The sequence below is a fragment of the Macroventuria anomochaeta genome (genome assembly GCF_010093625.1).
Source record: "Macroventuria anomochaeta strain CBS 525.71 unplaced genomic scaffold BU25scaffold_17, whole genome shotgun sequence".
Lineage (NCBI taxonomy): Eukaryota > Fungi > Ascomycota > Dothideomycetes > Pleosporales > Didymellaceae > Macroventuria > Macroventuria anomochaeta.
This window is the reverse complement of record NW_022985378.1, coordinates 3,165-22,525: the sequence shown is the minus strand read 5'-3', so window position 1 is coordinate 22,525 and position 19,361 is coordinate 3,165. Positions and strand designations below refer to the sequence as shown.

General features: G+C 50.4%; 9 protein-coding genes across 9 annotated transcripts in view; 7 read left to right on the top strand and 2 right to left on the bottom strand.

The window, feature by feature from the left end:
* Positions 1-556: 556 nt before the first annotated feature.
* BU25DRAFT_323847 (uncharacterized protein) lies at positions 557-1,152 on the bottom strand (the record flags this gene model as incomplete). The annotated part of the gene is given in 3 exon segments (XM_033702266.1): positions 557-703; positions 736-739; positions 752-1,152. Coding segments are annotated over 3 exon segments (552 nt in total), but the record flags the coding sequence as incomplete, so codon positions are not given.
* A 1,361-nt stretch (positions 1,153-2,513) lies between these two features.
* On the top strand, positions 2,514-3,135 carry BU25DRAFT_60035 (uncharacterized protein). The gene has a single exon (XM_033711945.1). It carries the CDS (start codon positions 2,681-2,683, stop codon positions 3,011-3,013), a length of 333 nt encoding a protein of 110 aa, XP_033561441.1. The 5' UTR covers positions 2,514-2,680; the 3' UTR covers positions 3,014-3,135.
* Positions 3,136-3,552: 417 nt separating this feature from the next.
* Positions 3,553-4,843, top strand: BU25DRAFT_60025 (uncharacterized protein). The gene has a single exon (XM_033711944.1). The coding sequence runs from the start codon at positions 3,740-3,742 to the stop codon at positions 4,631-4,633; it is 894 nt and encodes a 297-aa protein (XP_033561440.1). The 5' UTR covers positions 3,553-3,739; the 3' UTR covers positions 4,634-4,843.
* On the top strand, positions 4,743-5,277 carry BU25DRAFT_458610 (uncharacterized protein; the record flags this gene model as incomplete). The annotated part of the gene is made up of 2 exons (XM_033710221.1): positions 4,743-4,953; positions 5,006-5,277. The coding sequence occupies 2 exons, from the start codon at positions 4,743-4,745 to the stop codon at positions 5,275-5,277; spliced, it is 483 nt and encodes a 160-aa protein (XP_033561439.1).
* Positions 5,278-5,552: 275 nt separating this feature from the next.
* On the top strand, positions 5,553-6,596 carry BU25DRAFT_468870 (NADH-quinone oxidoreductase). Its single transcript, XM_033710740.1, has 2 exons — positions 5,553-5,864; positions 5,935-6,596. Exons 1-2 carry the CDS (start codon positions 5,764-5,766, stop codon positions 6,383-6,385), a joined length of 552 nt encoding a protein of 183 aa, XP_033561438.1. The 5' UTR covers positions 5,553-5,763; the 3' UTR covers positions 6,386-6,596.
* A 2,367-nt stretch (positions 6,597-8,963) lies between these two features.
* On the top strand, positions 8,964-9,533 carry BU25DRAFT_60008 (uncharacterized protein). The gene has a single exon (XM_033711943.1). It carries the CDS (start codon positions 9,071-9,073, stop codon positions 9,275-9,277), a length of 207 nt encoding a protein of 68 aa, XP_033561437.1. The 5' UTR covers positions 8,964-9,070; the 3' UTR covers positions 9,278-9,533.
* A 382-nt stretch (positions 9,534-9,915) lies between these two features.
* BU25DRAFT_410867 (uncharacterized protein) lies at positions 9,916-13,728 on the bottom strand. Its single transcript, XM_033706407.1, has one exon. The coding sequence runs from the start codon at positions 13,643-13,645 to the stop codon at positions 9,986-9,988; it is 3,660 nt and encodes a 1,219-aa protein (XP_033561436.1). The 5' UTR covers positions 13,646-13,728; the 3' UTR covers positions 9,916-9,985.
* A 595-nt stretch (positions 13,729-14,323) lies between these two features.
* On the top strand, positions 14,324-15,960 carry BU25DRAFT_468862 (uncharacterized protein). The gene is made up of 2 exons (XM_033710739.1): positions 14,324-14,896; positions 15,055-15,960. Exons 1-2 carry the CDS (start codon positions 14,731-14,733, stop codon positions 15,852-15,854), a joined length of 966 nt encoding a protein of 321 aa, XP_033561435.1. The 5' UTR covers positions 14,324-14,730; the 3' UTR covers positions 15,855-15,960.
* An 812-nt stretch (positions 15,961-16,772) lies between these two features.
* Positions 16,773-19,361, top strand: part of BU25DRAFT_368079 (vegetative incompatibility protein HET-E-1) — a 4,395-nt gene continuing 1,806 nt past the window's right edge. The window contains exons 1-3 of the mRNA XM_033703884.1: positions 16,773-17,311; positions 17,370-18,951; positions 19,003-19,353. Coding sequence (XP_033561434.1) covers positions 16,893-17,311; positions 17,370-18,951; positions 19,003-19,353 — 2,352 coding nt within the window. The 5' untranslated portion in view covers positions 16,773-16,892. The remainder of the gene's footprint in view (positions 17,312-17,369; positions 18,952-19,002; positions 19,354-19,361) is intronic.

Sequence of the window (19,361 nt, the reverse complement as noted above, 5' to 3'; positions counted from 1 at the left end):
ACCAAGTTCGCGCTTGCCCCAAGCGCCCGTTGCCACAGCCTCCTCGTGCCGCACGCTAATGAACCTTCGTCGAACCCCATCAATATATAGGTCAAAAGCACACACGCGCTAGCATTGTTATGACCAACTCACTGCAGGAGATTAAAACTGCGTTACGTCAACATGTCTTTCCATACCTCCTATCTTCTGGCTTTGAAAAGCAAATGCCCCGTCGTCCAGCTTTACAGATCAGTGAGTTACGTCGAGCTTATTGGCCCAGAAGCTCTTCTGCATGTCAGTGCTAAAGCCAAGCCTTCAAACGACAATTACCAGCCAAGAAGAATTTTGCAACAGCTAGGACGTCATGAAAAGATGAGAATTTCTTCGGATGTGATCATATATTGCTGAAAAACGTGCGGATCGCTTTGTACAGCCTCCGAGACATATGGAGTATCTTTGTAGGGTGCCTTTGTAGGATGTGAAAGCCTTTCTCCAAGCCTGATACTATGTCAGGCAGGCACTCGAAGTACTCACTTCTCCACATCGTCGGATTGGGTTTGAGGCGACGCTCGACAACCTCCTCGAAGGTGTCCACCTTAGTTTGGGTGAACTGCCGGGTCTTGACCTTGTTCACGAACAGGTGTTCAATCTCAGCAAAAGAGCGATCTTTTGTCTCTGGCAATCCGAAGTAGGACCACAGGAAGGTGAGAAAAGCGAGTCCAGCCTGGGCGATAGTCAGTATTCATGGTCAAGAACAAGACTTGTGACTTACGCAAAGTACCCAATCTTACCTTTCCAATTGCCTTCGGTTGGATTGAGCATGAATGGAATCGACGTCATGTTGAAGATCTGGCTGAGGTGATACCCAATACGTGCCGAACAAATGGACTTCGAGCGAACGCTGACAGCAGGGATCTCATTGATGATGGCATAGCAGACAGGGCCAATAGTCGAGTAGAAGATGACCTCCCATGCCAACACCATGCCAGCCTGCGCGAAGCTGGCGCCAGAAGATTCTGAAACAGTGGCAATGATACCAATGATCAAAAGCAGGATGCTGAGCGCCAAGCACGTCCACACGTACAAGGGACGACGACCGAACCGCAATATCAAATACCAGGAGACGATAACGCCCACAGACGCAGGACCGAGCGCTCCAGTCGCGAATTTCAATGGTTCGTCTGCGCTCACGCCCACTACTCTATGTGTCAAGAATCTGGGGAAACTCCACAATCTGGTGACTAGAGAACGTTGACCCGTCGTAAGGTTCCTACATGCCAACTCCGGTGGGCTGTCCGGCGGGCTGGCGGTGGACTTTGTGGCTTGGTGATGCGACCGGCACGCCCCATGGAGAAATTCACGCCCGCGCCGTGCCGCGCCCCCATCGGAGTGCCAAGACGACTGACATCGGCTTAACAACCCCGCAAAAACATGTTCTCCAGAACACGAGGATCTCATATGTTGCAAGTACATCGTGACCTCACAAAAGCACGGCGTTTCCTCCGAATGATGGATCATTTCCCCACATCATTACCCCGAGACCTGGCTCCCTTCCCCATTTCGTGCCTTTACCAAGAGGTTATACGACCAGTGCCTCTTTTACACATCGATCTTTACTCTCTTTACTTTAAGGTGTCGGCTCTATGGTATCACAGTTGTGACCAAGACCGAACCATGCAATGTAGAGACGGAGCTCGTAGACATCAACATGGAGCATGAGCGCAGGAACTTCTAAAGAGCGGAGACTATATAAACGGCCAGAAGAGTCTCGGACTGCCATTCACATGTGCCTGCGTTTACTGTAGCACCTGGTACGAACGACTACATTTGGAACCACATTATCTCCTGTTCAGGATGCGTTGGAGCCTCCTCGCCTCCTGCCTGAGCAATGCCTGTGCAAGCGCTTTGCCCTCAAATATCAATGAGAATGTTCTGACAGTTCATTACCATAACCTGCCTGCCTGATTTTCCCTAATTCTGCCATGTGCACTGCCAACATGGGGGGTCCATCCCGTTTGCTCAAAGAAATCGTCCCAGCTGAGATAGGGGGTCGGTTTGGTTTAGCCAAAACAGATCAGCTACTAGCGCCTGCTTTCCCTACGCCCCCTCTAAGCAGCCTGATCTCTTTCTAGAGGAAGCCCAGCTATAACAGAAGGGCGCTCACTTTCTTTCCCTCTGCGCGCAACAAAAGAGACCTACTTACCTTCTTTTTCTTCTCCCCTCAACCCTTACTCCTATCACCTAAGTTAAAGCAAACATGGTTAGCTACTGCTGAAGTAGTATTTTCGTCAAAGTCCGTAAGCATTATTCAATATTTTCAAGGATGAATACGGTTCTTGAAAACAGGGGGTTGATAGGCGTCTAGTCAAAGACTGTGACAACAGGGTAGCAATGAGTAATACTCTCATACCGGTACAATATGCTATGTCCACAACACTCATATCGATACCAAGGGTGGATTATATGCGCGTACTCTGGAGCAACTTATGGTCGGTGTCTATTTTGGCGAGCTTTGCCTTTTAGGCCTTTTTGATCTGAATGTTGGCAACAGTGTCGTGTCTGCCGGACCGACGGTCATGCAAGTTATCCTATTTTTGCAACAATTGTCTTCCATGTCGCAAGTTGAAGCATGCGAATCTTTCTTCTCACTCTGCAAACTTCAATCAGTAAGATGTAGAAGCTGGAGAAGTGACAGACCGAAATGTTGCGGACCAGGATTGAAGTGAAGCAAGGGCTGGCAATGGGACATCCGATGAAGCTCTTGTTTCTGGTATCAGCGACCGGGCAGCCTGACATAACGCGCATGCAGGGTTCAGTATGCTTACATCTCCTTCCAATACCCCCTCCAAAGCGGTCACTATTGCAACGAATCTTCTCGTCTCACACAATGCCTGTCGATCAGATCTCCGACTCGCTGACCCCAGGCTTCAACCATCCGGTGCCACCATATACAAAGCAGGAGGTCCTGGTAGCATATCTGCACCCAGCTCTGGCTCAAAGGCACGAAGTCATCTGGCTTGCGAGAAGGTGTTAGGCAAGCGCCTTTGTGGGGAAGAGCGGTCGTGTACTGAGCCGAGGTACATAGTTGATGTGAACAGATCCCGATATAAATTGGGATTCTTTTGAATATCGACTTGTGGGGGTCGCAAAGATACAAGAAGACCTTGGTGCCCCACCCATAGATTAGCGCCACGCTAGTATTGCTCAAGTTAGTGCCGAACGTCCCTTCCACAAAACGCGTCACGACGTCAGCTTCCGCATCTTCACCAAATCCATGACTTATCAGTGTTCCACCTGCGATAAGTCATATACTACAGCAAGTCATCTCGCTCGGCACGCTGTCGCACGTACGCCGATGACTCTCACGCGTCTCGCGATGACCTGATAGCTGATCGTTCCCTTCAGATCAACCCGATCGTCAATTCAGGTGCTCATTCTGTTCAAAGAGCTATTTGCGACAGTCTGTTGACCTTCAAGATATTCGTTATCATGCTGAAATGGTTATAGGGACATTGCGCGACGCCATTCGGAAAGATGTCCAAGGCGTCAAGGCCGACCTGTAACCAAACAGCAGAGCCGTGGCCAGCCTCGAAAAGCTTGCAATAGATGTGCGAGTGCCAAGGTGTCATGCAACAAAGCTGATCCATGTGGTACGTGCGTCAAAGCTGGAGTCCAGTGTTCGTACAGTCGCCTGGAATTAGGCCCTGCGACACCCATAGAGGATACTGCCAACAGCTCGAACACTACACGGAAGACCCAAATGAACGGCCACACAATTGCCTCCACGAGTACTGCTAGTCGCGTTCCATTCCTACTCAGCTACACGGCTGCCGACGCTGGCAACCCAAAAGACTTCGTCCAGGCTCTGGAAACACTGAGAGGCCATTCCGACAGGGCACTCTTGCAAGATGAAGTTAATGCTTGGGATGACTCTCTCCATCCTTTTCCGATGTTTACGCCGTTCTTTGCGGCAGACATGCTCCAACTGGATGTCCCACAAGGTTCTTTGAGTCTATTAGACCTCCTGCCACAAAGCGCACTAACTTCCGATGCTCACGATGATGCCCTCCGGCGTCGCACCTCCGATCTGATCGCCTATCTCGAAGAAGATGGAAGAGCTTCGTCGTCTCACGACATGATCGCAATCCTACTAACACCCACCAACCTGGAGCTGTGTGTGGAGAGCTTCTTCCAGTATGCATACAGACATGTGCCGATAGTCCACAAGTCGTCTTTCGAGATCGTGAGCGCGGAGCTACCACTTCTGCTCTCGATCTTTGTCGTTGGTGCTGTCTGGTCTTATCCTCGAGATACGTACTTCATGGTACTTGACATCGTTGAGCTGACTGAAAGATGTATTTTCGAAAGCGATCTTTTCAAGACCCTTCAAGGTCCTGACAGCAAATATGTTACTGCATCTTCCCCGGGGGTTTTGTCCCTTCTGCAGGCAGCCACAATGTTGGTCTCGATCAGTTTTGCTTTCCCGAACGCTGACCAACGACGCCGTTTTCGCTCACAAAGATTTTTTGATCTGATGTCAATTACGCGCTTGCTCAAATATGACAGCAAGGGAGGATCTTACTCTCAGATCACTGATGCCGCAACCCATTTTGAGTGGACGAATTACGTCACTTGTGAATCCTGCAATCGGTGAGTCAATCACGGGATGGCCGACCTTGACCGCTAAGCCATTTTCCAGAGTTATATACTACGTGTATCTGCTCGACTGCCACATTTCCACACTTTACGCTACATTGCCACGCATGCCTATCCTGGAGATGCAAGCTTGTTTGCCCTCGGATGAGTCTGCGTTCGGCGCAGACAACGCTGAGACGTGTAGAGACAGACTGTCAAGCGTCCAATTGGCTCCGCGACTGAGTCTGGTCGATGTTGTCCAGAGACTCATGGCAAACAACTCAATGCGCCAAGAATTCTCGAGGTTGACCGCTTTTCCCTTGTTTCTAACGATAGGAGGTAGGGTATTCTGGCCTGCAGCAAGGCCGTCTCAGCTAACATGTATTGATAGCCCTACAAGCCATGATCTTCACAGCGAAGACACAATTGCTTGAGACATCTCAGTCTGTTCTCTTCGAGCGTGCACTTGCCCGCTGGAAGGAGATGTGGGATCACTCCCAGACTACTCGAGCCTCATCGAAGGAGGTTGGATTCATGGTCCACGCGGAAGAGATTTGGCTACTCGCACAGAAGGTTTTGAAGTCAGATGCGTCAAAGCTGATTTCACGATTCGGAGTCAACGACATGACGCAGGTTAGGCGATGGTTGGCAGAGCTTGGTTGACACATATACAGAAAGGTTAGCTGCGCAAGAAATATCTCAAATTCCTGTGTAGTATTGCATGTTTTTGAGTGAAAGCTCATCGCCGCGGAATACAAGGGTTGCGGGTCGGAGAAAACCCACCTCAAAGAGCCGAACGGAGTAAACCCACCATACATTAGTCCCACCCGGAGAAAACCCACGCATGGATACTTCGTACTTTATTGGCTGCCGGGCGTTGCTTGTACAGACTTGGCTAGCAAATCTAAAAGAGGTCCAGTATATTGTCCTCTCTCGCATTTGTCGTCTCTTCTGACATCTCTGAATTCGCTTCTCCTGCTCGACATGCTTCGCTCGGGTGTCTGTCAAGGTCGGTCTGATATTGGTACCAGCTTCCGGGTTTACTGACATCTTTAAGCGTCCATATCGCGACCGTCACACGTACGATGTAGACCATCCCTCCGCGTCTCTCGAAGCCTCTCTGCGCCGTGTACTCAATCACCATGGCTCATGCAGGCAGCAACAGTCTCTCGTCATATCTCAACCGAGCGAACGTCAACAACGTCTCTATCGAAAGAAAGACGACCCTCAGGTGTCGTAGAATATGCTTTGTAAAGATCCAAATACTCTCCTAATGCCTTCTACGTAAGAAGCTCGCTGACCAGTGCCCTCATATTGCAGAACATCACTCGACTCTATCCTCAATTGGGCACGGCAATCCTCCCTTTGGCCTTTGAGCTTCGGACTCGCCTGCTGCAGCATAGAAATGATGCACGTCTCAATGCCTCGATATGATCAAGACCGCCTTGGCATCATCTTTCGCGCATCCCCTCGACAAGCAGATGTTATGATCGTAGCAGGCACGCTCACCAACAAAATGGCTCCAGCTCTGCGGATGTGCTATGACCAGATGCCGGATCCAAAGTGGGTTATCAGCATGGGTAGCTGTGCGAACAGTGGCGGATACTATCACTACAGCTATTCGGTGGTCCGAGGTGTTGACCGCATCGTACCGGTCGATATATATGTACCCGGCTGCCCACCAACGGCGGAGGCCCTGTTATATGGAGTGTTTCAGTTACAGAAGAAAATGAGGAAAACAAAGGTTACCAGGATGTGGTATCGGAAATAGTGCATGCCTGAACCTTCGCGCTTTGGCGGCAATGGCGGGGAAGGCATAGAACAGGAGACGCAACATTGAACCGGCTCCCTTCAGTCCACCAGTCCTATTCTACATCAAGTCACTGCAACGGAAACCGTCTGCCGCCATCGCCTAATGAGCGAGTACGTCTCTGCAAGATGCATGCCTCAATTGGCACGGGGATGCGGCGGTTAAATCCTGACAGTTATTACAATTTCATTGAGCCCCTAACCTGAATTAAATGATCTGTACAGGACCCCCAGATTGACCCTATATGATCTATGCATGGTACAAATCACAAGGACCAGAAGCATATGTCTGATTTCAATGCCACTCTGCAGCAAGGTTCAACACCAGTTTGTGCATATTTTGCGCTCTTCAGAATTGCTGTGTGGCTACTGTGTTGACTAGAAGTGTAAAAAAAACGCCCAGAAAGAGTCCTATAGCCCAGAACAAGCCATGGTGAATTCCCTAACCAAAGCAGAGCCCACTGAACCAAGTAAGTCCCCCAACCCAAGTAAGTCCCCAACCCAAGTGGATCCCTTAACCCAAGCAAGGGTTCAGCAAGCAAAAAGGAGACTATGGTGGAGAAAAAGGTAGTGAAATGAAAGGGAAGAGTGGGCAATGGGCTGTTACGATCAAAGGGCAACCCGCAACAACACTGAACAAACAGGACTACGTACGATACAAGAGGAGCCAAGGAACTGTAGTATTAATTGACCCGAGCAGTGGGCCGCGTCGGCGATACTCAGTATGATCATCACTCTCAGTTGAGCAACTCAAGCGACCCAAGCAGTGAGGTCACATCGGCGATACTTGGCACAAGCAATCAGTATACTTGGCACAAGCAGTATACTTGGCACAAGCAGTATACTTGGCACAAGCAGTATGCTTGGTACAATCAGTATACTCAGTACCGAGCAATCTGAGCAATCCTCTGCTAAATTATATAGCAAGTAGACACGCTGCCCTTATGGCATCATGTTCAACCTCGTCAATCAACTTTGTTGTTGGAATCTCACTCGCTCTCGAGCCAGACAGTATACTCTGTACTACTCATTGCCCCCAGTTGTCACGGCCTCCAGCTAGACGGCTATTACCTTGACTATTATGAAGGCTAATACCACCTTGCCCAGATAGTCTACCCCTGACCACCTGAGCCTTGCTTAGGTGACTGTCAAACCCCTACAGACTCCCTGTACCTCCGCTCATCCCCAAGAACCAATTGAATAGTGTCTACAAGCTTTGCCTAAGGCACAAACCACAACAGTATTGTTGCGTAGTCCTGTTCGTTCAGTGTTGTTGTGCGAGTTGCTCCTTGATCGTAACACTGTCTCTGCTGTTGCATGTGGCCTCTTGGACGCTGAGTGCCAGTGCAACAGCAAGTGTGACAACGCAGGTAGGTAGAAAAGGGCTCCGAAGTAAGTGTGAGTCCGTTACGAGGCATATGGGAGTGCTGAGATGTTGAGAACACTAGGATGTTATTCCTACACCTATAGGTCTTGTACAAAAGGATACAGAAAAACTACTCTATTTAAACTACAGTATTGGAGTCATTAAGTATCCCTTTTGGAGGGGAATCAGAAGTACCCTTGTCTAGGTGACAAGGAGGTAGTTTGCAATAGACGAGGAGCGGTGTGCTGAGATCTGCAGGAACCACATTGGTATTGGGGCGGATACGGTCGTAGGTGTTACAGCAAGGCCCTTACTTACAGCACAGTAGCATGCATTCTTGCCAGCTATACCATGGCTGACTCTCTAGGCACTGCAAAGGTTCAGGCAGAACTATGCAGCCTGCCTCGTGAATCGAAGACTAGCATGTATTGAAAGTAAAGTTGGGTGTATGTGTTATTGTGGTTATCAGACGTCAAGGGACGCAGCTAAGTAGGTAAACAGACTAGCCCAATTGGGTAATAGGCACCCGTGGAAACCACCTTCCAACAGCATGCTATTCGCGTCCTTGACAACAGTGTACGCAACCGATTGTCTATGTGCTGCTCTACGATTTGCTGCGAGGATGCTCACAAAGCGCGTAAGAGCAGATGATTGGTGTATTCTTGCATGTTTGTTTCTCGCGACTGCCACATACCTCTGCCTACAAGAGTGAGTCATCGTACTATTTTGAAGATTGAAGCTGACTTGAAGATAGTGACACAAGACAACTTTGGCAAACATTTGTGGGATCTCGAGCCTGGAAAATTGTAGTCCGCAATAAACTCTGTAAGCTCTTCTACCCGGCCCGCATTATAGCTCCATTTGATTCCTACCAGTCTACGTTTGTTGGAACCTCTACGTCATCACAATCGGTCCTGTAAAGGTGTCTTTGATAGCCTCCTATCTGCAAGTCTTCAGCAATTGTCGGTTTCGCATCGTCTGCTGGGTCGTGCTTGGCTACATTGTTCTCCCTACTTTCATCATACAGTTCTGAAGAATCTTTGCATGCACTCCACACAATTGTTTTGGGATCGCGACGTCAAGGGCAAGTGTCTCAACGTAGGCTCTATCAGATTTGCAAACAGTGCAAATGCCGTCTTACAGTGCTGAATCTTTTTGATCATGCCCGTGCCCAGTCTCTTCAAGTTGCAGATAAAGAGGTAGCGCAAGATCGCCGTGGCGTTCATGTTTGCGGTCGGAGCTTTGTAAGTTACCCTATCCCACTTTCTCCCACTACATGGCATGAGAAATAGCAGACGAGTCTTCAGTGGCCATATCTCAACCATTATTCAGCTCCAATCGCTTGCAGGCTTCAAGATCTCCCTCGACCCAACCTGGGACTATACAGACGTAGCCATCTGCACAGGTGCTGAACTAGCAACCGGTATCGTGTGCGCATCCTTCTCAGCTGTGCGACAACTCTTGACGATGGTTCTGCCCTCCCGATAACATACGTTCCTCACGAGTCAATAACGAAGCCGAAGCACATCTGGCCGAGCTCAGGGTTAGATCCCGAGCGTCAACCGACTACGATAAGGACATTCCTTGTTCCTCATGCCCTCGTTCTCCGATCCTAAGAAGAGCACGTATAGAGTTACCACGGACATAACGACATCAAGCCAGATGAAGTCGCAAGCAGAGACTGTACAAGACATTGAACGCAGCCGTGTGTCTACAGAAGAGCGGCAGAAGGCCTCAAGGAACCCTCTCCGACCACTCTTCCTCAGTAAGGGCCAATTTTTCCAGACATCGTTCTGGTCATCGCTTGATCGAGCTGGTATTCCAACTTTGCAGTCTCGACGGACACATTCACCGCATATCAGGGGCTTCCAGGCCATGTCTTCCCGGGCCGAAGTCGCAGAAACTGTAGGAAAAGCGAATGTAGATGAGCAAGTCGAATTGCTACAGGTACTAGGCAACGCGTATCAGCAGAACAGACATCACTGCAGTAGTCACGACGACATCACTGCGCTTCCAAGAATTGTCATAACTCCAGAAGATGGGTATCCAAGTTACACTCCACCGTGGAACAACAGAGTATACATGATATAATGCAATCTAATGAAGAACTTACAATCATAGCTATACTCATTGAGACGTTGCTTCCGTAGGAGATCAATGCTGATGTAGGAAGCGACAACGGCTGGGATTGTCCTTTTAGTCTCTGCCTTCTGCTTTACCTATGTCAATGCCATACCGTCTTGCTTTACCTTTGCCCCACCAGCCGAAACTGTAAAAGCCACCTTGCAGTATTTCGTGCTTGCGCAAGGCTTTGGCATTCATGAACTCAGATCCATCAGGAATGTTTTCCTTTGAAAGTAAACTTGACTTTGCGAGATAAGCAGCTACTGCTGCAATACTGCAGGGGTTCTGCGGAAGGATCTTCTTGCCTTTCGTGAATATCATCGAAACGATCGCACACAGCACCATGGCACCCAGCAGTCCTTGCAAGATGCGTGTTGAGATCTTGTCTTGTTGTATACGAGACTTCCCAGATGACACAATCGTTGCAGGGTGAACGCTCGGGGAGGTCTCTGCACTTGCGTCAAATCGCCGCTTCGTTCCGTATATCTGAGCAATAATGATGCCATAGACTTCGTCGACACGCTCCAGCAGTTTCTCAGTCATTTCCGGAATGTCCTTAACCACCTCAGACGCTCTTATACCGCCTCGACCACCGAATATAGCCCGGAAGAAGGGGTCCACTTGCATGTTGGGAATTAGGGGATCCAGAACGAGAGTGCGTTGTACTGGCAGATAGTTCGCCCAGAAACCAGTGTTGAGGAGCTCTGCTGCCGAAAAGAAGGTCCGAGTACCAATTTTTGGAGCTGGGGCGGTTGAGGCTGGAATGTTGAAGTCTGGAAGGGTGAAGTTAACCTCAACAACTTCCTGATCCACGTGTGGTGTGCAGTGCAAAAACTTATAGTCTTCGATCTCAACAGAGCTGGTGTTGTCGGCCGATACCAAGAACTTCCCCTTTACAAGTAATATCGCCGACAATGGGCAATGAATAGGTATGATATACTCGCTGTGGTATGAAGATGCGTTTTTATTCTGAGAAAGGTCTGTCTTGGGCACATCATCTGTATAGTTCATGCGGAAGACATCCCAGGCTGAATACCAATTGGCGACGTAGAAGTCTTCTGTAAAGATGTCTTCTCTATAAGACATTGGCTTGCAGCCACCCACAGGTCGAACATCGACAGTCAAGCTACCTGGTGCTTGAGTAAAGGTTGCTGGGGGCCCTGTGGAGAAGGTGATGTGCTCCAATGGTACCACGGAACAGTTCGCGACGCCGAAGACCGCGGGAAGCTCCGCACGCATGCTGGCGTTGCCGCTTCCTGGAGATAAAGTCGGCTGATTATCACTTTGTCGCTCTACACGAGGCAGTGCGTACTTGCCATAAGTCCACTGCGGATATGACAGGTTGTTGAAAAGCACAAAAGCTGGCGTGGGAAGATAGTCTTCATTTGTGTTACGAGAAGCCAGGGCCAAGTCAGGATCGAAACGACTGGCCTGTCGGAAGTCGACTTGAGTGCGGGCTGTCGGTGTGCGAGCTACAAAGAGCCCACTCGTAGCGATGGGAAGGCCGGCTCCGAGAAATGTGGCAAGGATAGCAGCAGCCGTGCCAAACAGCCTCCACCTGAAACTTTGAAGCAATGCTGATAGAGTAATTCTGTGCACCAGATCGAGATGTATTGACTTTTGGGCCGCGCTAGGTGAGCGATGCATAGTTGCGTAAGGCTGCACTATTCGGTTTGTCGAGCTGATAAGCTCGAAGATAGACTTTAGGGCGAAGATACCGGCGACAGGTATATAGACCCAGGCATACTGTACGTATTGATTCTTTGGAACCTCAAGAACACCATCCAGGCGGACAGAACGCCGATAGAGATATTCAAGGACACCGATCAGAGTTAGGGGCAGCGCGACTACAGTGATCTGACAGGTCGTGGAGGTTGACCATGGCTTCCACCAGTCGATATTTATCTCGCATGGCTTTTCTTGGTTCTGGCAACACATATGAGTGTGATCTGCCTGATTCGCCCGTATCGCAAACTTCCTTCTGCCATTTACGTCTGTCGTTGATGTTTCGAAGTTGCCAATGTGCTTGCATTTTTGTATGGTGGCTTTTGCCGAATGCGCGACAGGTGCAAGCTCTTCAACGAAATTTGAGCTTTCGGATATAATTGTCGCTAGTCCTGCGATAGTAGTGGGATCCTTCGGTACTACCGCCTTTGACTGTACACAGAGTGCCAGGGACACTAAGACCATCGTTGCTAGCAATCCAACGACGATGCCGAATGCGAGACGCGGCATTGTCAACCGCTCTTGATTAGATTGCAAGAGGCCAACTGTTTCGCTATTGTCCATGGCAAAGAGGTAGTTCGCTGCCATTTGCGATGAAATAAACTCAAGAGTCTGACTGACGGCATTTGTTAGAAACACTGGATCTACCAGCGTTTCAATCGACGCTTGAGGATTTGTGTCGTTCAACAGTTGGAAGAAAGCAGTGAACAAGCTTCCATACTTGTACACACTCATGTCCGGACCCGTATATGGGTGATCTGTGTTCTTGCCGGTCATGTACATCGAATCAATATACAAGGCTTGAATGATGGCAGTTTGTAGTTGTCTCTCATGTGTGCCATTAGTGGGCGGTCTCGCTGTGTCGTCGGATAGCAGCTTGGAGGCGATCTGACCTTGACTAACTGTGAGCAACGCCTTGGACAATCTCGGTGTTATAGAGCAGAATACAGATGCCGCCGAGCTCTGTGACATCCTTGATGGCCGGGGGCTGAAGTATGATGGTATTTCGGGTTCGATGAGCTCAAGGGTGCTGTTTGTAAAATTTCGCTCTGCTGGACTCATGTTCAGATCTGCAACCAACATGCTGCCGGCAAACACAGCAAAGCGTGGCTCGTATCTCAAAGGGTTTCTTGCTCCCGTGCAGTTTGCTAGACCAAGATCCAAGAGATATGTGAGATTCTCAGTGTCGTTAGTGAACGATCGCGTGTACTCTAACTCGCAGCTTGACGTAGTCGCCCACATCTTCGCTCCAGCAGAGCCGCTAACTCCAGTAGTCTGGTCGTAGACTACTCCAAACGTCCAGTTCGCAACGCCTGCTTCGCAAGTCGTCTCGGGATAGAAGGCATCCACCTCGAAACTTAAGGTTGCCCCGGATGGAACTTCCGTAGTGTTTACCGACTGATAGGCGAAAGTTTTGGCTGTACCGTATGGTAAATCCAGTGCGTACTGACTGATGGCGTAAGCTGTCGCGAACCCGTTTCCGGATTGCGCGATGACACCCGATGCATTGAATGATGTCGTGAGAGGAACTCTGTAATTTGACCGAGTGATTGACATAGGCTCCACCCTGAACAGCCCGGTCGAGAAGACTATGATTACGTTGAGACACAGTGTTCCCAGAACTCCAAGAGACACATCCCAGTCACAATTACGAATACTGGAATAGAGAGAGGTGATCCGTATCTCAGTGATGTAGTCAAGCAATATGCTTTTCGATGCCCGGCAAGGTCCTCTAGCCATTGCTCGCCAGGGAGCTAGAAGCTTCAAGTTCGATTCAACGAGCGTCCAGCATCCAGCGACGAGGATGAAGACCGACGAAGGTACATATGTCCATAAGTAGCGGATTGCAGTATTTGGAGCTGCCAGACCATGATCTGAGTTGAACATACGATACATGATCCCGAGGACCACAGCAAGACCAGCAAACAACAATGCGAAAGAGATAAGAACGCGGTGGCGTAGACAGAATGGAACCCAGAGGGTCGAATGTGCTGGTGAGGAAGCCATCAAGACAGTGACGATGTTCAAAATCCGCTGAACAGAGGTTCGAGCTACGGCTAAGGTGTTCGTGTAAGCGGATCGAGGCGGCCTTCTCCATTGTGATATATAGGGGTACAACGCGGACAGAGCCGCATTTAGCGCCTACTGTGAGGGCAGGCTGAACAAGGAGGGGCTGTGTGCCTGATGCGACGCGCAGCTAGCTGCACAGAAGTTGCAATCAGACATGCTTGTCCAGTCACAGCCACACCTCGGCCCCGGCGACTCCATGGGGGCCAAGATAATTTCACGAGACGAATGGCAGTTGACCACAATCATACCTAGGGTCCTTCATGCTTCAGCCTTGTGCGTTTGCCTAGCGTATTGTTGGGGATTATGTGGTCAATGACAGGTGGCAGACGCGGAGAAAGCCTTGAGGTCGATAGTTTGGGACAAATTTTGTGGAAGAGGCAGCTGTTGCACATACCATAGGGTGCTTCACTGTCGTGGGGCGGCGCCTCGTCGCTCCTCCAGACCGCACCTCTCATTGTGGAAGTTCCTGCATCGCCCTCTGCAAGGACAACTCGACGTTAGGACTTCATAGCTGCACAGAGTATCGCGACGCAGCTCTTGCTCCTCAATTGCCGGCTAAAAGCTCTGTTGCGACAATTTCGCTTCCGCCTGCCGTCACTTTCGTCGTTCGAGGAATAACAAGGCTGAGGCACGAAGCAATGGTACGCCGAGTCCATTCGGCAGATCAATTTGCACGCCTTGGCTGCTGAGCGGCCTTTGGCGAGGACTTTACATGTAACGCTGGGAAGGAGGCCAGGCTTAGAAGAGCGACACAATTCGCGAGCACGCTACATGCCTCAGCATCTCTTTTTCACGACGTCCTGCACCTCATCGAGCGCACTTGTAGCCATTCCATGCCGGCAGAAATTGTTAGTGACATAATCCGCGTGTTCGTCTTCGATTCGCGGTACGGTGTGCTGTTGTGCAAGCCCTGCGCCGCTCGCGACTAGGAAAGTCGGCCACTGCACTTGCGGATTGTCTTCGTGAGGAACACGACCATCTGTGGAAGGGTTGAGATGATTGGGTTGATTAACTTGTGAGCTATGGTGGGGATCGATCGAGACTATACGAAGAAGCTGGTTCTTGAAGACGGAACGCACAGCCCCCTGCGGCAACTTCAGAACGCGTGCAGCACCTGTAGTAAACAACCCCATAGAACACCACCACATACCTATACAATGCCTACTTTTGAAGCCAAAAATGGTCGTCGTAAGCCCAGAAAGTACAATGGAGTGCACAAGAAACCACCCAAGACTGCACGCGTTGAGTTGACGCCGGTGCGTGCATTGCTGGTGATGCCTCCTTCGATCTCATCACTACTTTCTTCCCACAACACCACGCCAGCAAGTCAACTATAAGCCGTACAGTCGCCAAAGTAAAAGAAAGAGCGCTGGAATTAAGTACTTGCATCACCGACCCGCAGTGCTATGACTTTCCAAGCAACAGGGGCCATAAACCAAAGCTTAGTCAAGAGCAACAAGATCTCATCATCAAGATCACCACATCAACACAGAACACTCGGGAAAAAGAGAGCTGGCAAGCCATTGCAGATGGCGACTTTGAGAACCAAGGGCTGCCAAAAATCAGTGTAACACTTCATCAAAACGTCATGTACAATGCTGGTTATGCTCAACGGAGGCCTGGCTGGAAGCCGCATCTAACACCTGAGCAAGAGCAAGAACGCTACAAATGGGCTCTTGTGCACAACCCTGATAGATATGAGTATGGCGATGGCCTCGGTTTTGACTTTCGCAATGTTGTTTTTACTGATGAAACTCCAGCTCGAGTGGGTGAGCAGCGAGGCATGCAGAGGGTGTGGTGCAAAGACAATGAGCGCTATGATGAAGGTGTTAAGAAGGATCGCTCTGCAAAGTACACTGCCCTACAGTTCTATGGAGCTTTCAGATATGATCACAAAGGCCCTTGCGTCATTTATCACGAAGAAACAGACGCTCAGAAGCACAAGGCTGAGAAGAAGTTGCATGCTGAGAACAAGTGGAGGAAGGAGAACTGGAACTCCACACAGCTCACAGCTCGTGCGGCACTTCAGCAGCTTAATGAGAGCGACTACAATGGACGATTGCGCACTCGGAAGCTGCAGTATGTACCTTCTCAGCATGATTACAAACGGAATACTCGCGCGCGAGGTGGGGTGGATGGCTATTGACACCGCGAGGAGGCACTTAAAACAATCGTGCCTTGGATGCAAGAGCTCAAAAAGCAAGGAGTATGGTGCTATTTACTTGAAGACGGTGCGCCGGATCACATTGCAGCTATCCCTAATGACTATTTACGAGTAGAAGAGATTGATAAAATGTGGTGGCCGGGTCACAGTCCTGACGTTAATGCAGAGGAGCATGCTTGGCCTTGGATCAGGCGCAACATCACACACGATTTCAAGCCGTCAACAACAGAAAAAGAGTGCGAGATACACTGGCGAGCTGAGTGGGAGCGTCTGCCACAAGAAGTAATAAACAAGTGGGTTATGGGGGTTCCAAATGTGGTGAGGAGGATTATCCGTCATCATGGAAAGAACAACTTCCATGGGTGATGCACAGACCTCAGATCAACACCAAATTTGAGCTGGATATAGAGAAAAGCAAGCATCACGATAGCCTCAAATTTCAATAGATTTCAACTGCGTTGTGTGTAGCTAATCACTATTTTGTATGGCGTTACTATGGGCAGGTGTGAATGCGTGCATGGGCCGAGGTTGTTCCGTCTTTAAAAACTAGCTCCTTCGTATAGTAGAAGGAAATAGCAGTGAAAGGGTGGGGAAGCAACCCGAACTATCCGAATGAGCTGGGCAATCAGTGCAGCGGACCGCTGGCAAACACCATCTTGCACAGTGCGGCTTCGAACGGTGCCATGATATTGTACCTTGTCTGACGAATTACGAATATGCTCGAACAATTGCACGCGATCGGATGGGATGACATTCGCATGGTGTCCGGCTCATTTCTCAATCACGCACACCGCGGATAGACAAGCGGGCTTCGGCAAAACGTGCTTCCGAAGTGTTCCTAGCCCCGCACCGCCTGCAATGCAGCAGCGCTTAGCTGTGCTAGCCTTCTCAGCCTTGTGCAGCTGACAATGGATCGCAGCACCACACTCAGCCTGATAACGGCGTCGCTGCTACGTCAGTCTATAACGACGCAAAGCGCGATCGATCAGTCTGCTTCGTCTCCGTTGCAGACCTCGCATCATGGACGGCCTTTCGGGCGCAGCAAGCGTCATCGCGGTAATAGACATATCCGCCAAGATCGCATCGCTCTGCTACCAGTACTCCGTGGCTGTCAAGGACGCGAAGGATGATATTGAGCGTGTGCGGCGAAGGGTTAGCGACATGACCCACATCTTGGAGAAGATCAAGCAGCTCCTCGACAGCCAGGACAAGACGCGGCTCTCTACCACTCAGGACCTGTTTAGCTCGCTCGAACAATGTTTGAAAGAGCTGAAGAGCCTAGACGCAAAGTTGGATCCAGGAAAAACTCGCAAGACTATGAGCCGGTTCGGCTTCCGTGCGCTCAAATGGCCGCTCACGAGTAAGCAGGTGGACAAGATCGTTTTAGACTTGGAAAGATATGAGCAGACCTTTAGCTTGGCACTGCAGGTCGATCAGACGTAAGCTTCTGTACCAAGATCTGTCGTGCGCAGATCCAGCTTCTCACTGATTATACAGAGTCGTTGTGTTCAACATAGACCAGAAGCTGGATCTGGCCAAACTGCCTGTCGCGATAGGCGCCTCCTTTAATTCCCACAACGAAGAGCACAACGCACGATGCCTACCAGATACCCGCACCGAGCTGCTAGACGAGATCACAGCATGGGCGAACAACAAAGATGGCAAGTCCATATTCTGGCTGAGCGGCATGGCGGGCACGGGAAAGTCCACGATAGCGCGGACGGTCGCTCAGTCGTTCGCCAGTCGAGGGCAGCTTGGAGCAAGCTTCTTCTTCAAGAAGGGTGAGGGCGAGCGTGGTAACGCCTCACGGTTCTTTACCACCATCGCCACTGATCTAGTCGCCTGCGAGCCAGGCATGCTACCTGGCATCAGGAAGACGCTTAACGAGGACTCGACTATTTCACACAAGGCCCTGAAAGACCAGTTCAAGAAGCTGATCCTGCAACCACTCTTAGGAATAAAGCAGTCTTGTTCGCGGGCCTTCGCGCGTGTTATTGTGATCGACGCGCTGGACGAATGTGAGCGAGAAGCAGATATTCGGGCGATCCTCCAGCTGCTCGCTCAGACGAAAGACGCTCGCCCGGTGCCGCTGCGGATTTTGGTGACTAGCCGACCAGAGCTCCACATCCGCCTAGGCTTCAAGGAGATGTCGAACGGCACATACCAAGACCTCGTCCTCCACGAAGTACCAAGGTGCACGATTGAACACGACATCCGTCTGTTCCTAGAGCATGAGCTCGGTGTGATACGAAAAGAACGCAAGTTGGTCTCAGACTGGCCGGCGCCACAACAGATTATGGCCTTGGTTGAGCTAGCAGTGCCACTATTTATCTATGCTGCTACCGTATGTCGATATGTTGGCACAAAAGGAGGCGACCCTGAAGAGTACTTGGACAAGGTCTTGCAGTATCCAAAGGCGGCTTTTTCACAGCTCGACCGAACCTACCTTCCCGTCCTGGATCAATTGCTTGTCGAGCAGGAAGAAAGAGATAGAGAAGACTGGCTGCACTCCTTCCGTGGACTCGTAGGTAGCATAGTCATCTTAGCGAGCCCACTTCCTGTCAGCTCTCTTGCGCGCCTTCTTCAAGTTCCACAGAAGCAAGTCGAACGTCGGCTGGACGCCTTGCACTCCGTTCTTAGTGTTCCTAATAGGGAGGACATTCCTATTAGGCTACTGCACTTGTCTTTTCGGGAGTTCCTCGTCGACCCCCAGAAACAAGGAAAGAGCCTTTTCTGGGTGGACGAGAAAAGCACGCACAAGAAGCTCGTCTCTTGCTGCCTTGAGCTTATGTCTGGACCAAGCGGCCTACACCAAGACTTGTGCAGCCTTCCAGGACCCGGGACACTAAGGAGCGAGATTAATGAGGAGAGAATCACTAGCAGTTTATCCCCTGACCTACAGTATGCATGTAGTTACTGGGTCGATCATCTCAAGCAAAGTGGGCAAGGTATCGTTGGCGGAGACGCGACGCACCTCTTTCTGCAGAAGCACCTTCTTCATTGGCTCGAGGCCATGAGCCTTATAAGAGAATCGAGCAGATGCGTTGACTTGCTTGACAGCCTCCAGGCACTTGCCAGCGTAAGATCTCTACAGGACACCGTCCTACTACCCTGCTAACGTACAACGCAGCCATCGGGGAAGCTAGTTTTGGGCTTTCTTCACGACGCTAAGCGGTTCGTGCTGCGGTTTCAGTCTGTGCTCGCGGATGCGCCGTTGCAGATCTATTGCTCGGCGCTAGTGTTCGCACCAGAGAGGAGCGTGATACGACAAAGCTTTGTAGACCAAGTGCCAGAAAAGGCCAAGATGCTATCTATGAAAGAAGCAGACTGGGACGCGTGTCGCAGCACGCTCGAGGGCCATTCCTCGTGGATCAGCGCGGTGGCCTTCTCGCCAGACGGGCAGCTAGTCGCGTCGGCATCTGGTGACGGCACAGTACGGCTGTGGGAGGCAGCGACAGGGACGTGTCGCAGCACGCTCGAGGGCCATTC